We start from the raw sequence: 14,930 nt of genomic DNA, 5'->3' as shown, positions 1-14,930 counted from the left end.
CTTGTTTGGGCACAGGTCATTCATTGTCTTGTTTTCTGGTTGAAGACATGAACAGATTTCAGCTTTCCATTCAATGCCCAGGGACATCTCATTTGGCCGCTTGCCTTCCTGCACTGGTTTACAACTCACTGACAGGTCTGGCCCGCTGCTCCCCTGGTCCTTCCTCCAGCCTTGGGCTGGAAATGGCTGGAGTTGTGCCACTTTGACTCCTTCCTGAAGGGTCTGCAGAGGCAAGCCAGGATGACCAGTGCATAGCCTGGAGGTTGTCCGCATCTGCACCCAGGACCTTGAACTTGGAGAGCTCCCACCACAGTGCCTCACCACCACATGCCAGCTCTCCTCATCCTTTTAGTGCTCCTTTCTTGTCTGGGTTTTACTTCCTCTATCTGCCATTTGCTCCTGCAAAATCATCTACCTGCTTCTCAGAGTAGAGCACCAGGGCTTCCCAGTGACCTTCCTCAGCCTCACTCCTGGCCTTGAGAGGTACCCTTGTCAGCAGGTAGCCAGAGGTGGAGTTAGTTACACTTGTGTACCATCCAACCTGCAGCTCAAGTGAAGCCACTTTGAACTCCACTTCCAGGGGCAAAGAAAACAGCCACATTCCAGGAAATGCATTTTCATTTTATTTAAAAATTATTTACAATTTATTGAGCCTTCATAAATGCTTTATTTTAAAATCTTTTTTTTTTTAACCTGAAGAAAATACTTGGGGGTGGGGATAGGGAGAGAAGTGGTGACAAGCTCCTCAGGGGTTCTGCCAAGGGATAGGTACAATGCAACAGGAGTGGGCTGAGCCTGGTGGAAGTCTGGCCAGGCAGGCCCCTGTGGACCAGTGGCTAGCTGGGCAAGAAGACTGCAGGATGGCAGTTCTTGCTCAAAACTCACTATAAACAGTCTGGGTCTGAGGCAGCACTGAGGGCTTACCCTCTCTGTTCCAACCAGGCAAGAGCAGGTGAGGAGTAGGTGGCTGTGGAGTTAGCAAGAGAACACATGCATGCTGCTGAGCCTCCAGCCAGGCCAGGCCAGGCAAGGGTTGTGTCAAAGTCAATAATGCTTTGCTGGAAGAGGCAACTCCAGCTCAATTCTTTACTCCCACATGCTGTGGTCCTCCGGTCTGCAATACCTGTTCTGGTTTGGTGGGGGATAATAGGCCAAAGTTATGTGGGATGGAGGTTGTATAATACTTTAGGGTGTGAATTTTTGAGGACTCTTGCTTCTTGGTAGATGCCAGCCTTTCCCATCAATTGAGGGACACTGGAGAAGACCACTTATAATTAAAAATGAACTGCCCAGTATTCACTCTGCATTGCAGAAAGGCTGGGCTGAAAGTTCCACTATTGAAAATAGTTTTTTAATTTTTATTTTTTAACCCTTGTGGGTCTGAGAACTTTGAGAAGTTTAAGCTTATGAAAACTTTCAACTCTCTGGAAAACACGAGAACACATACACTAAATTCTGACAGTTTTAAGACCTTCTGAAGGTTTCAGGAACCTTCTGAAGTCCAGCAATGGACCCCCCCTGGGGTGATGGACCCCAGGTTAAGAACTCCTGAGTCAAAGGTTCCTGTGGGTAAGCATTTTCCTTTGAGATGCAAATAACCCAGAGGAATTGCTGGTCTCCTACTTCCCAGGAAACTGACTGGGTGTGGAGAGGGAGTGGTGGTTTGGAGAAAGGGGAGGGAGGCTTGAATGGTGTGCAACAGGGAAATGCTTGGGAATGGTTTGAATATTCGTCAGGCAGCACAAGATCATTGGGCCCTAACTAAGGGCTTTCCAATGGGTGGGAAATAGATTGGAAAGGCAGACAGGTGTCCCACAGACAAACTGCACTTCCAAGATTTTCCTAAGCTTGTGGTGGTTCCTGATCACAACTTGGAAGTGGGTATGTGCAGTCATTCTTCCACCTTGTGGTTCTCCTTAGAACTGCATGTGCCCCAACATTCAGGAGAAAACCCAGGTGTAGTTAAGTTCTTGGAATAAAGTACACTTAACTGACCTGCCGGTGTTTAGTAAGGGATGGGGGAAATGGATGAAGAAGAAAAGTGATTTTTCAAGATTCCTGTGTAATGCACATTGAAGTCCAATGCGCACATACATCCTTCTTGGCTGACCTGGGCACTCTTTGGTTTGTCATGGCTAAACTTGCTTTAATAGCTTAGAGCTTTTCCATATAAGTTTTCTGTTTCGTTTTTCTTTTTTTCACTTAAAACCTGAAATTCCATCTCTGGCTCCCAATTGGCTTTCTCCATTCACTGCTCCCCCTCTTCCAGAGCAGATTCATTGATCGATTAATGCCTGTGGATTGGGAGCCAAAACAGATGTGTCCCTGGGAAAAACAGTGACTTGAGATTCCATCTTACATTCTTTCCAGTCTAGCTGAGACACATGTCTCCAGGCTGTGAAGCTGCTATCTAATAGGAACAGTCACTGACAATTTTCTGTGCTGTAACATTAATCACAGCCCAACACAGCTCAGTCCCATTCTCCAAAGTTCTGGAGAAATTCTTGGTCCATTCCCTGAACTAATCTTCATACCTGCTACTCCAGCCTCCTATGTGCCTATCTGCCAGTGGCACCTTCTGAGTTAAGCTAAGCATGAGACATGGCACGAAGTTATCATTTTTTTTCTGGAGGAAAGAATGGTGAACCCCAAGACATGGGTCTGCTATGGCACAGGGGATCCCAAAGAACAAAGAAGAATGTCAGGGGTCCCAGAGTGGCATTGTCAGCTTGGAGATCATCTCCCAGACTGTGCTATGGACAAGACCATTTCTAGCATGTTCCATTAGAGGCACCTTCTTCTGTCAAGGCTCTGAGTCAAACTGGAGGCAACAAGGAAAAAATCTGCCAAAAAAAAAAAAAAAAAAAAACAGCTAGGGGTGAAGAGGTGGAAAGGAAGGCAGAAATGTTCTGTCACCTGCGGGAGGCCCTGTGGGAAGCAGATGATGGGCAGGGCCGGCCTTCCCCCAAAGCCCTGGAATCTCACACATCCAGCAAATGCTCTTTGTCTGGTCATGTGATCAGAGGTGTTAAATTGGAGTTTTCCTCAGAGGTTCTCTCCCCATCTGCTGACCTCTTCCTTTTTCGACCACCTGAAAAACACAGTCTGTGAGTCTGAATCTGCAGGCCCAGAGCGCATTCATTCTCCCTCAGTGGTCTGAACTTTCTTCAAAATAGAAGCAGAAATGGAGATAAAGCCCTTGAAGTTTGGCTGACATTCATGTGCATTCTATCCTGGTGCTGATATCAGTATATTTAAATCTTGAAGGATTAGGATGTACCTTCCACATAAAGTGACATTTCTGAAAAGCCACAAGCCCAACTATTGCCTACAATGGACATTTCTTGGAGGGGACTGGGTGAATGAAGCCCATGTAACACCTTGACATTGTGCCTTTCTTCCCCAGAAAGCCCAGCCCTAGTTACTTCCAGACACACCGGCTTAGAGAGGACTGGTCACACAGTAGGACATCCCAGGAGCCCTGGTTGGTGGGCACAACTGGGAGTCATCCCCCAGGAACTCTAGTTCAGCACTGGGGAAGGTGGGGGTAGTTACATAATCTCCCTCAAGGATGGACGAATCATTTTTCCAGCTCTGTTGTTTTTGGAAGGATTATTTTCACGTTGTTCTCTCTGCCTTGATGTCCACTTATGGAAGATAAGAAATTCTTGGTCTATTCCCTGAACTAATCTTCATACCTGCTACTCCTTTTATGGAATCTCTTGAACACAAAGTTTTTCTTTGAATGATTACATGGTAATTATTATAGACTTTGTGAACCGAACCTTACAGACTCCTGTCACAACTACTCAACCTTCACCCTTGCCACAGTGGCCACTAGAAACAATGGGTCTATGATCCAATGAGTCTTTTTTTTTTTTTTTTTTTTTTTTTAAAACAAGTGAAGGCAGGAGGTCAGAATTTAACCCAGGGGCCTGGTCTGCAGACTCCTGACTTAGAGGACCACCAACTAAATGGGACGGATTCCTACACTACCAAGGTACAATACTGACCTGAGCCCTATTATGGATTTCCACAAATGTACTGCCTTGGAGTCAACAGCTTCTTTGGGAGGGAGATCCCAGTATGTTTTCCTCCTAAACTGCAGCGTGGCTTAGGTCTGGGTGAGGAGATACTCACTTAAGGTTCTCAGCAGCTTCTTGCCCATGGTTTCCTCAAAGTCACTACTGCAAGGGCTGGTCTCTGTGTCCAGGTTGATATTACAACATTCATTATCTGATGCTGAGAGAAAAGAAAGGAGAGTGAACTCAAGTCAATCACCACATTCAGGGATCAAGGCTGGGGGATTCTGGGTAATGTCCCTCAGCTTTAAGACAAGAACCAAGACGGAGTAGGTGTGACAAAGGAGGGATCCCGAGAAAGGTGTGGCTCTGTTAGTTAGCAAGAGGCCTTTCAGTGCCACAAAGGGAGCAAAGAGATGGAGAATAGGCACAGGAATCCAACATTCCATGCCAAGTCAGAAATTATTCCCTCCTCAAACACATTTGAATACAGGAGAGGACAACCTCCTCCACTTGCACAAACCCTAGACAACTACAGGGCTCACTAACAACTGGACACATGCCCCTGGATTCTCCCTCATGACCAGTGGCTATTCAGAGAGCCACAGAATCCCAGAGCAGGGAAGGGGTCCAAGCCTTCCTACCAATTCAAAAGAAATGTAGCTGGGGAAGTGGGGTGCTGTGCTAGCAACTGCACTGCACCCGAAGTCATGGGGCTGATGGTGCAGCATGTGGACAGGTGTGAGTCATTCCCTTCACCTGGACCTCAGGGGTTCTCATGTGTCACCCCAGGATGGTGGACCAGATGTTCTCCAAACCCTCCATTGCCTCCATACTTATTTATTTGCTATGTTTTCTAGCTACATGCTTTAGCTACTAAATTTAGTGTTTGGGGGAGAAAAAGAACAACAGTTCTAAATTCAGGTCCTAGAATGGTAACTATGTATGTCCCAGATTTTCCAGGTTAGTGTTCATGATCTCATTGACCTTAAAAACTGATATGCCTTTTCAGGTCATTGCTTTGGACTGATAGGTCTCTAGCACTGCAAACTGGGGTAGTCTCAAAGAGCAGGAGAGGAACTGTTGGCCTGGGGTGGGGAGGGGATGCTGCAAACTTGGTGAGGCAAGCACAGAAGGATCACAGGACTGCGGGGACACTGGGAGCTTGTCAAAGGGAGGTGATCGGAAACCTCAGGAACAAAGGAAGGGAAGAGTCCGCTCAGCAAGGTTGATGACTAATGTCAGTTTCCTAATCTGTAAGGCGGGTCTAATAACAACAACCTAATATTTATGGAAACACCCTGGTGTGCTCTTTAGATATGTTCATTATCTCATTTTTACAAAGCTACTTTATGAAATAGCTACTACAATTTATATCTACTATGATAAAAAAGGAATCTTTTATAACTTGCCTAAAATTGCAAAGTTCCTAAATGAAGGAGGCAGGGTCTGAGTCCGGGCAGAAACAGCTCCTCACACCTGCCCTACGTGGTTTTCCTGGGAGAATGAATTAGGCCAGGCTGGCGCATGGCAGGTGCTCTGTGTTAGTGTTTCCTTCATGGTTGTGTAAGGAGGAGAGAGTTTGGCTCAGGGGCTGGGGTCCTAGAGCTCCCCTCACCCAGCTTGCCCCTGGTCATCCTAGTCCCCCGGGGACAGAGGCAGCGATCCCCCTTGCTCCTGGGGGCCCCTCCCTGACCTGCTGTTGTGGGAACAGCTGCAGGAGACAGGGAGAGTTGCTGTGTCCTCTGCTCCTCGAAGTCAGTCATTTCTTCTTGGGTGAAGGACATCTCCTCCATCCTCAGGTATACCACCTCACCAGGGCTTCTCAGCCCACCAGAGCGGCTGCCTGGGGAATACAGTGAGCATATCACCTCTCTGCCTTGGAGGGCACCTGGGGCTTCGGGAGGCAGAAGATGGCAGCCCTGAGCAGGCCTAAGGGATGGAAGGCAGGGCCATCCTCACCCCGCAGAAGCCCAGCCCATCTGCCCGATTGACTTACAAGGCAGGCTGGTCCTGTGGTTCAGGAGCGTGAGGGAAGGGTCATCCTTGGGGGTTTGGGGTGTGCCCCGGGTTGTGGGAGCCTTGGTGGAGTCTCCGTCAGTGAAGGCCTCCATGTCTGGAGACTGGGGCGAGCTGTCCATGTGGCAGGCTGTGAGCGCGTTCTGGTATTGCTGTCGTGTGACCTGGAAGGAAGTGAGCAGCTCAAGAGAACTGAACAGAGTACTTCCCTGGATGCAGCCAGCTTTCCTAAGCTCACAAGTTACTCCTTTGGGGGTACTTGGAACCCCTGAGATATGTGAACTAGGGGTCTTACCAAAGCTGTACCAGCAGAACAGCTGCAACATGGGGCTCTTTGTTTGCCACCAGTCCCCACTGTTCATTTTTATTAGCTTCACACTTTATAGGGCATCTGAAGAAGCCTGAGTTTATTTTGTGTTGCTATAATAGAATACCTAAGTCTGGATACTTTATAAAGAAAAGAGGTTTATTTAGTTCAATGTTCTGGTGGCTGGAAAGTCCAAACAGCATGGTGCTGGCATCTAGCAAGGGATTCCCTGGCTACTTCACAATTTGGTAGAGAAGCAGAAAGGAAAATGGCTGAGTACACAAGGGGCCAAGCACATGTGTGTGACCTTGCCTTAATACAACAGAAAATAACCCAGTCCTGAGAGAGTCCTACATTAATCCCTTCCATGGGTGGTAATCCCATTTCCTAATCACTTTCCACTAGGCCCCACCTTTTAAAAAATCCACCATCTCTCAATACATTACACTGGGGACCAAGGTTCCAGCACATGAAGCTTTGAGGGATACCCCAAGCCAAACCCAAATCATAGCACACAGTTATGTAAAACTGTCCAAAATCAGGGACTCTCAAACTTCAGCATCAGGACCACTTGAAGGGCTTGTTAAATAAGATTGCTGGGCCTAACAGTTTCTAATTCCCTTGGTTTGAGGTAGAAACAGAATTTGCATTTCAAACAAAGATCCAGGTGATGCTAATGCTGCTGGAGATAGAAATCATGGACTTGAGACCTACTTAAAATCAGACACAGGTCCCACTCAAGTTTTTTGTTTTTTCCCTCCGAGGAATTTAAAGGATAAAGTAGCAGAATGTTAGTAACGGGTGTTGATATTTTTCAGTTCAAAACTGTAGGTTCTATGCTTTATAAACACTGGCATTTGTCCAAAGTCTTCAACAGGTTGGTTCAGTGTTTTTTTTTTTTTTGTTGTTTTTTTTTTTTTTTTAGTTGTATATGGACACAATACCTTTATTTTATTTGTTTTGATTTTTATGTGGTGCTGGGGATCGAACCCAGTGCCTCACACATGCTAGGTAAGCGCTCTACCATTGAGCCACAATGCCAGTCCCCAGTGTTCTTTTTTTAAAAATATATATGTGTGTGTATATATGTATATGTATGTGTGTGTGTATATATATATATATTTAGTTGTAGGTGGACACAATACCTTTATTTAGTATTTTTCATGTGGCATGAGGGATCGAACCCAGTGCCTCAAGTGAGTTAGGCAAGAGCTTTACCCCTGAGCCACAACCCCAGCCCAGTTCAGTGTTCTTGAAGACATCTCACACGTGTGAGGCACTGGTTTGATCCTCAGCACCACACAAAAATACATAAATATATAAATAAAGTTATGGTGTCCATCTACAACTAAAAAAAAATTTCTTGGAGCAAGCTCTAAATTACAAAGGAAAAGTGGGTCTGCTTATCTAGAAATTAACAAAAAATAAGGTTAAATTTTTTGAACATTTTGACTTGGCAGCCGAGTTGCTGGAGAAGTTAACCTTGAGGCTAGTGTGTGATGTCTCCTATCATTTTAGGATGTTTGAACTTTCAATTTTCACGTGGTTTATTTCTCCCTCTAAATACAATCCTGCAATATGGGGATCCTGCCACCAGATGGTGATGGGATATTTTGGTCAAATTACACAATCCAGACTGTAAGACAACTGCCAAATATTCTTAGTTTATAATAATACTATATACTATATATATACTATATAATAATAGATATATAATATATATATCCTCATAAGGGTTCTTTGGTACCTTCATAACTTCATCAACAGAGGCAAGACCACCACCCAAGATTAAAACCCCAGACTGAAGCTTCTTTTTTTTTGTTTTTGGCTGCCTGATTGGAAGGCCCCACTCACACCCGGATGCCCAGACATTGGTGGCTGGCCCAGGCTTCCTTCACTATCCTAACATTAGTCAACTCCAAAGAGTTGTTTTGAACCCAAGTAATTCTTTTGTTTTAAGGAACAAATACAGGACAAACTCAGCTTAACAAACACATTAGATCATCCCATTATGGGAACAAGAAATTAAAATTGTACACTTTTGATTGAGTCAGAGAAAGAGAACAGTCAACTCCCCAATGAAAGATTAGTTTCTCATCAAAACACTATAAAGCCCCCAGGCAGAAAGTCCCCAACAGTACTCTCAGAGGGACCTCTTCCATGCTGTGGGAGCTTTCCTTGCTTGTTTCTAATAAATGTGCTACTGAATTCTCACCCTCAGACTTTTGCGTACTTTATTCTTTGAATGTATGAGATAAGAACCCTCCATTGAGCCACACGTCAGCTCATTAATTACTATTAGTCATGGCTGTGTTTAAAACTTTTCCCGGATAATCACTAGATGCACCTTTCTATTTAATTTTGTAACTTGAAATCAAATCACTCCTGGATCTTGACACTTCTGGAATTTCGGTTCATTGGACTCAGAGAGCCCCCATGGACCCTTCCTGCAGCCAGCAGCAGGGGCTTGAGCAGGGAAAACATTTCTCAAAACTCTTCTTGGAGTACAAAAGGAGGAAGCCTAAACAATGGCCCTGACAAAGCCAATTAAACCAGGAGGAGGTGATTTGCATTTTTATATAAGGTATCTTTTATTAAAAATCAAAAGAGAAAAATCAAACCAAAACAAACACATGTGTTAAAACAAGAGCTCTGAACTCACAGAGTTCCCTTGTGTAGGACTACAATTATAGTCAAAGTTTTTAAGAAAAGGAAGCCACAAGTTTGAAGAGGTTTTTGAATATGCTTTAATTGGCTAATCTTCTCAACTTCAAGATGCCTGGGTAGGCTCAGATCACAGCAAGGCCCTTTGATTTAACAAAAGGACAAACACCTGATAGAGAAGATCAGATTTGAGGTTTCCCAATACTACTGCTGTATCACATCCTTGTTATTTGTAGACTGTTCCTTTTCTTATGTTCTAGGGGTGGAGATATAGGGTCATTTGTAAGTGTTACGAAAATCCTTACAGCTTCTTGCAAGGTATTTGTCATAGCACATTCCTCCTTGAGGAGGGGACAAAACCCATCTCCCCAAAGTACTCTCCAACCTATACAAGTCTAGTAATGTCTTGGAAAATCATATGACTTTCTGAACTTAGGAATGTAAATGATGTTATGGTCTGGATGTTTGTGTCTCCTCCTACTCCAAAAAGAACGTCTCTGTTGAAACCCAATTCCCCATGTGAGAGTATTTGGAAGAGGGGCCGTTGAGAGGTAACTAGGTCCTGAGGTGGAGCCTCATGGGTAGGATGAGTGCCCTCTAAAAAGAAGGTGGCTCCTTCCCTTTCTCTGCTTTCCATCACGTGAGGACACAGTGAGAAGGCTAGATCTGCTGGCACCTTGGTCTGGGACTTCCCAGCCTCCAGAACAGTGAGACAAAAAAAATTTTTTTTTGTTCTTTAAGTCACCCAGTCAATTGAAATTTCTTATAGCATACTGACATGACTGTGACAACTGGAAAGACTCAAGAAATAAAGTTAACAAAATTCCCAATGTACTTGCTCACCACGGGCCAGCTCTCAGATCTTCGACCTAGGAAACTTCTCCCTGTCTCTTGTTTTCATCTTGAACATTCTCCTCACCTCCCTTGTCAAGTCTCAGCAAAAGTGTCCATTTCTTGGCCTGCTCTGATAGCCATTTCCTCTGTTCTCTGGTCTCCCCTGACGATCACTGTTTACCCACAACCCTATTTCCTTCATGGCTTTTATTACGACCTGAACTCCCCTAGGTTATTTATGGGGTCCCTGTCTATCATCTTCTTCCCCTATTGTCACATAAGCTCGAGAATGGCAGCCACTTGCTGTCTTTGCCAGTTTCTCAGTGACAAGTGCAGAGAGGACGTTGATTAGATATTTATTGAATCACATACTTATATTTGGCTTTCCCTTCCTTTTCCTACAAGCCATGTGCCCCACAGAAACCAATAAAAGCTGGCACATTAAGGATTCCCTTCTTCCATTTCCCCTACTTCACCTCCAAGGACTGTCTGCAGTAACTATGAAAAGCCTTCAAGCCTGGAAGCCACAGGGAGGAGAGTCAGGAGCTATGGCTTTTTAAGGTTTAACCTGCTAGTCTCATTAGACTGCACCTGTGAGTACTGCTCAGCTGGTTCTCCGTCACTTCTCTCTGCCTCTGATTTCCTACAACTCTCCTTAAAGCCATAGGATCTTATGCTCCTCAAGCCTCAACTTCCTCATCAATACAGTGGGAGTGACAGGAGTCTCTACTTCATAGGCTGGCAGGAGAGTGCAAGGATAATTCAAAGGACTCAGTAAAGTTTCTTGCACCTCGCTCCCCACACAATAGTTAATATCCCAACCCCTTCTCCACTAGTCACTGCCCATGGGTACTTCTTTTCATGGCTATGTTTATCCGCTGATGTGTTAGTTCAGGGTGTTGGCCGAGTTCCGGAACCCAGCTAGCCAGCCAGCACACACCATTCCAAATAATCAGGGTGGGTGTTCTGGACACTCGGAAAGGAACTTCTCCCACTCGTGTGACTCCAGTACACTTCCCATCCAGCCCAACACTGGGACAACATTACCAAGTGGACTCACTGAGTGTTTTGTTGGACTGGGATAAGTGGGACTTTAGCCAAGATCTTAGTCCAAAGTTTGTAATTGTTTGCTGAATGCTAGAAAAACAAAACAATAAAACCTAGTGAAGCAAGAGAAAGGAGGATAATTTAAAAGACTTCTGTATAGTACCAACCCCCATGAAAGGTATGAAGAAATAGCTCCCTCCTCTTAAAAAGCATGATTGCCTCACCCCGCAGCCTGTGCAGAGGGGGGTTTCTTAATAGCTCAGTGAAGCTAAGCAGATGTTAATTGTTCTTACAAGGGATTTCCCGTTAACACACACTTTAAATATTTAGTGGCAAAAATATACTATCATACCTATAAATATATTATCATATAAAAACAGCACAGTTTCTTCTAAACACTTGGCTTATAAATCACCTGCTAATTGATCTTGAAAAAAAATGAGTGAAATTAACCTGGTGTCAGTGGTAAGGGATCCAAAGGAAATAGTTCTGTCTCAGGCAAAGCTGATTTCGCATCGCTTTGTGCCTCAGTTTCTCCATATGAAAAACAGGGATCAGGAGATCTTTCAAAAGTGACAACCACAATAAAGCTCCCTGAGAGCAGGGTCTTTATAAAGCCAAGGAGCTGCCACGCAGCATTATGCTGGAATAGGGAGACTGGGATGCATATTATGCCTGGGCCTGGGGGACTCCTGGTCCAGCTCCCCCAGCCGACCCTGCCCACTGGGAGAGGGACAGGTACTGCCCCCCCCGGGGGGAGTTACCTTCACAAACTGCACATCGCTGAGGATGTGGACGGAGTAGTCGGGCGTGTACAGGTTGTTGCTGCTGCTATACAGCTGGGTGTTGCTCCCACCAAAGTCACTGCGCTCTCGATTTGGAGACTCAGAGCGATTCAAGCCGCTGCAGCGAGAAGGGGACCGGTTTACTGCAGATGGTGAGGAAGGAGGAGAGGAGAGAAAAGACAAGGAGGGGTGGGTGGGTGGGGAGAAAGGAGAAGGAATGGAAAGAGGGAGAGAGAGAAAGGTGCTGTTCACTGAGGTCCCACGGGACTATCAGGCAAATGGTAATTCCGGGTGGTGGGAAGGTGCTCTCACTTTCCCATCAGCCCAGGATGGAGCTGAGCTGCTTTGCTGGTGTGGGTTCCTGGGAGGAAAAAATCCTACCCCCGTGACCTCTTGAATGAAGAGCTGGGACATTTGTTTCCCCGAGCAGCAGGCAGATGGGGGTCTACTGCCTTTCCAAGATCTTGTTTTCAGGATCCCAAAGGCATGAAGTGCTGTGAGCATGGTTTGCTGTCCCAGCCCATGAGTCCCTCTACTATGGTGAGGTCCTGTATGTAATCCCTTATTTAGGAAAGGCTGAGGCCTTAGGTTTGCCCTCAAACCATCTGTCACAGCATGGACAGCCACTTCTTCTTGTGCGGATACATTTTATGGGGTTAACTCAAGGTCTGCCCCAACATTAGCAGGGCCTAGGACAAGAGTACAGAGGCCCACAAACAATACCGATATTTACAAATTATAAGACACATGACTAAACTGTTGAAATGTTGTATCCTTGTCCTTGACAAATGTTCATAGCAATCTGTAAGGCCAGTTTGTCTCCTTGGAGTTTTATAGTTGAATAGAGGGAGAGCCTGCCCCTGGCCCTAGGGTTTCTGGACCTACTCACTATCCCCAGGACTGTTTGGGTGGGGAATTCTGGGATCCTGGGTATCTGAAACTTGGAAGCAGGAAGAACATAGGCTCTGGGTGGCACATCCTTAGGTCCTGTGAACTCCTTGCCTCCCTAGAGGGACAAGACTGATAAGGGCCAAAGTGGGGCCCTTGAAAGTGTGGGTCTGGACAGGGCTTGTTGTTGCACAGGCCTGTGTGTGAACTGGGATAATCCACAGGCTTTCTAGCCAAGACCTTAATATTCAATCAACTTGTTTTTACATTTTTAAGAAATACTTTTTGGGAAAGTTCAATGACTACCATGTCACTTAGTTTCAAAATGGACTCTGTGAGCTACCCTCCCCAGGATCAATGGAAGAGAATGCTGAAGGTGACCTCAAACATGGAACAACCCCAGTGACAGACTGTGAAGCACCCGCCTCCACTTCCCAACTAATCACTGTGTACTTCTTTAAAAAATGGGGAACAGGAAGCCGTACGCCTCTTCTAACACAGATTTAGTTCAGGGGGTCTCAAATGAAGAACCAAATTCTTCATAGATTTTGGTCCTAGCTCTTTCAGGTAGAACTTGGGGGATTTAATTCTGTCTCTTGAAACAATGCTGCTATAAATAAAAATACTTGATTAGAACCTATTTGGAGTGAGTCATGGCAGCTGACAATCTGTTTAGCTGCCAAACTATTATTGTCTGGCAAACTATGTAGCAGGAAGATTAAAATAACAATAGGTTGATCATTTTCTTGTTAGAACCATAATAATTACTGCCTTAGTATGACTTAGAATGAATGAATCCACTTCCATCTTACAATTCTCAGTGAATGTCATTCACCTATGTGCTTTTGTTAACTCAGAAACCTGGGAGTCACCCCTGACTCCTGCCATCTTCATTTCCAACACAAGTCCATCTCATTAATCTCTCTCCAGTAAAGCCCAGTTTCCAACACCTTCACCTGGACCACACTCTGGTCTCTCCACTTATCATCTTTTACAGTCATCCCCCTTATCTGAGGGGGATACATCCCAAGACCTCCAGTGGATGCCTGAAACTACCAATGGTACCAAACCTGATAAATGCCATGTTTTGTCCTATACATACACACTCATGATAAAGTTTAATTTATAAATTAGATTCCATAAGAGATTAGCAGTTATCTCCATTTATTAACCAATAAAATAGAACAATTATAATAATAGTCTATGATGAAAGTTATTTAAAACTTGTGAATTGTTTATTTCTAGAATTTTCCATTTAATATTTATGGACTGAGTAAATGAAATGGTGCACAGGGAAACTGCAGATGAAAGGGACCACTGGGTTCTGTTTTCACCTCAGCTGTCAGAATCATATTTTTAAAACACAAATTAGCTTCCTATTTTATTTGAATAAACCCAAACCTCTCGCTGTGGCACCTGAAGACCCCAGACCTGGTCCTTGCTTTCCTGCCTGGTCTCCTCTCGGCGGCCCTTCCCCTCCCCTGCTTTCTCTAGCCCCTGGTCTTTGGGCCTCTTCAACCATGCAAGCTTCTCCCACCTCAGCAGATCCCTCCATCCCCCCATCCCCCACCCACTGCCAAGGCTGCTTGCTTCTCAGGCCCTGGCTGTCACTGAGACGCCGCCTTCTCTGAAGACCTTGTCTGGCCATCCTTTGAAGATTCCCGTTTTCTTCTTTCACTGCTCCTGTCATTCCTTCAAGCATTTAGTTAATTACACATTTATACATCAGGTCTGCTTAGCTCTCGATTCTTGAGTGCAGAGATCCTGTCCTTTCTGATCAGTAACAGTGTAGTACCTACCTAGCCCAGTGCCAGGCCTGGGGGAGATATTCAAGGAAAATTTATGGAATGAACAAATCTGTTTCTTTCAGGAGTCTTAATTTAGAATATAAATTTTGCTTTGTTTTTAAAAAAGATTTCAGAGTTCTCAAGTCATCCTGGAGTCGGAAAGCCTTTTCTCTGAAGGATAGAGTCATTCTGGGGAAACTGACCTTTCCAGGAAGCTGGGGTGGGAGCAGGACACCAGGAACACAGCTGCACAGAGTTAAACTGTGTGTAACCAGAATCCAAGAAGCCTCCGGCGTTGGCCCAGTTAACTTGAGGGGGAGGCAACAGGGGGAGGACTCTGTTTGTCTGTTTAAGAGCAGCTTGTAAATCAGGAGTCCTGAGTTGATGTGAAGGGCCTGCTTATCCACTGGGTGAGGGGCACCAGGCCCTCCTTCAGAGGGCCTGAGGACTGACAGGACAGACCCAGTGCCACAGAGTACATAGTGAAGCACCCAGAAGGGTAGGTGGTGATAGTGTTGGGCAGACACTGGGACACTCCATTCCTGGTCCTGGTGCCTTGAAAACAAATTGATGAGTT

General features: G+C 45.2%; 1 protein-coding gene across 2 annotated transcripts in view; it reads right to left on the bottom strand.

Annotated features, from left to right (window-relative positions):
* Positions 1-1,415: 1,415 nt before the first annotated feature.
* The window catches only part of CNNM1 (cyclin and CBS domain divalent metal cation transport mediator 1), a gene marked incomplete at its 5' end in the record, with an annotated part of 57,899 nt that continues 44,384 nt past the window's right edge, over positions 1,416-14,930 (bottom strand). For both annotated transcript variants that reach the window (XM_081268210.1, XM_081268209.1), the window contains 5 exons: positions 1,416-3,091; positions 4,141-4,242; positions 5,719-5,868; positions 6,022-6,205; positions 11,658-11,821. In XM_081268210.1, the coding sequence (XP_081124336.1) occupies positions 3,012-3,091; positions 4,141-4,242; positions 5,719-5,868; positions 6,022-6,205; positions 11,658-11,821 (680 nt within the window). In that variant the 3' untranslated portion in view covers positions 1,416-3,011. The remainder of the gene's footprint in view (positions 3,092-4,140; positions 4,243-5,718; positions 5,869-6,021; positions 6,206-11,657; positions 11,822-14,930) is intronic.

Source organism: Spermophilus citellus, assembly GCF_964194105.1.
Source record: "Spermophilus citellus genome assembly, chromosome: 15".
NCBI lineage: Eukaryota > Metazoa > Chordata > Mammalia > Rodentia > Sciuridae > Spermophilus > Spermophilus citellus.
The sequence above is the reverse complement of the archived record's forward strand: the minus strand, read 5'-3'. Positions and strand labels throughout refer to the sequence as shown.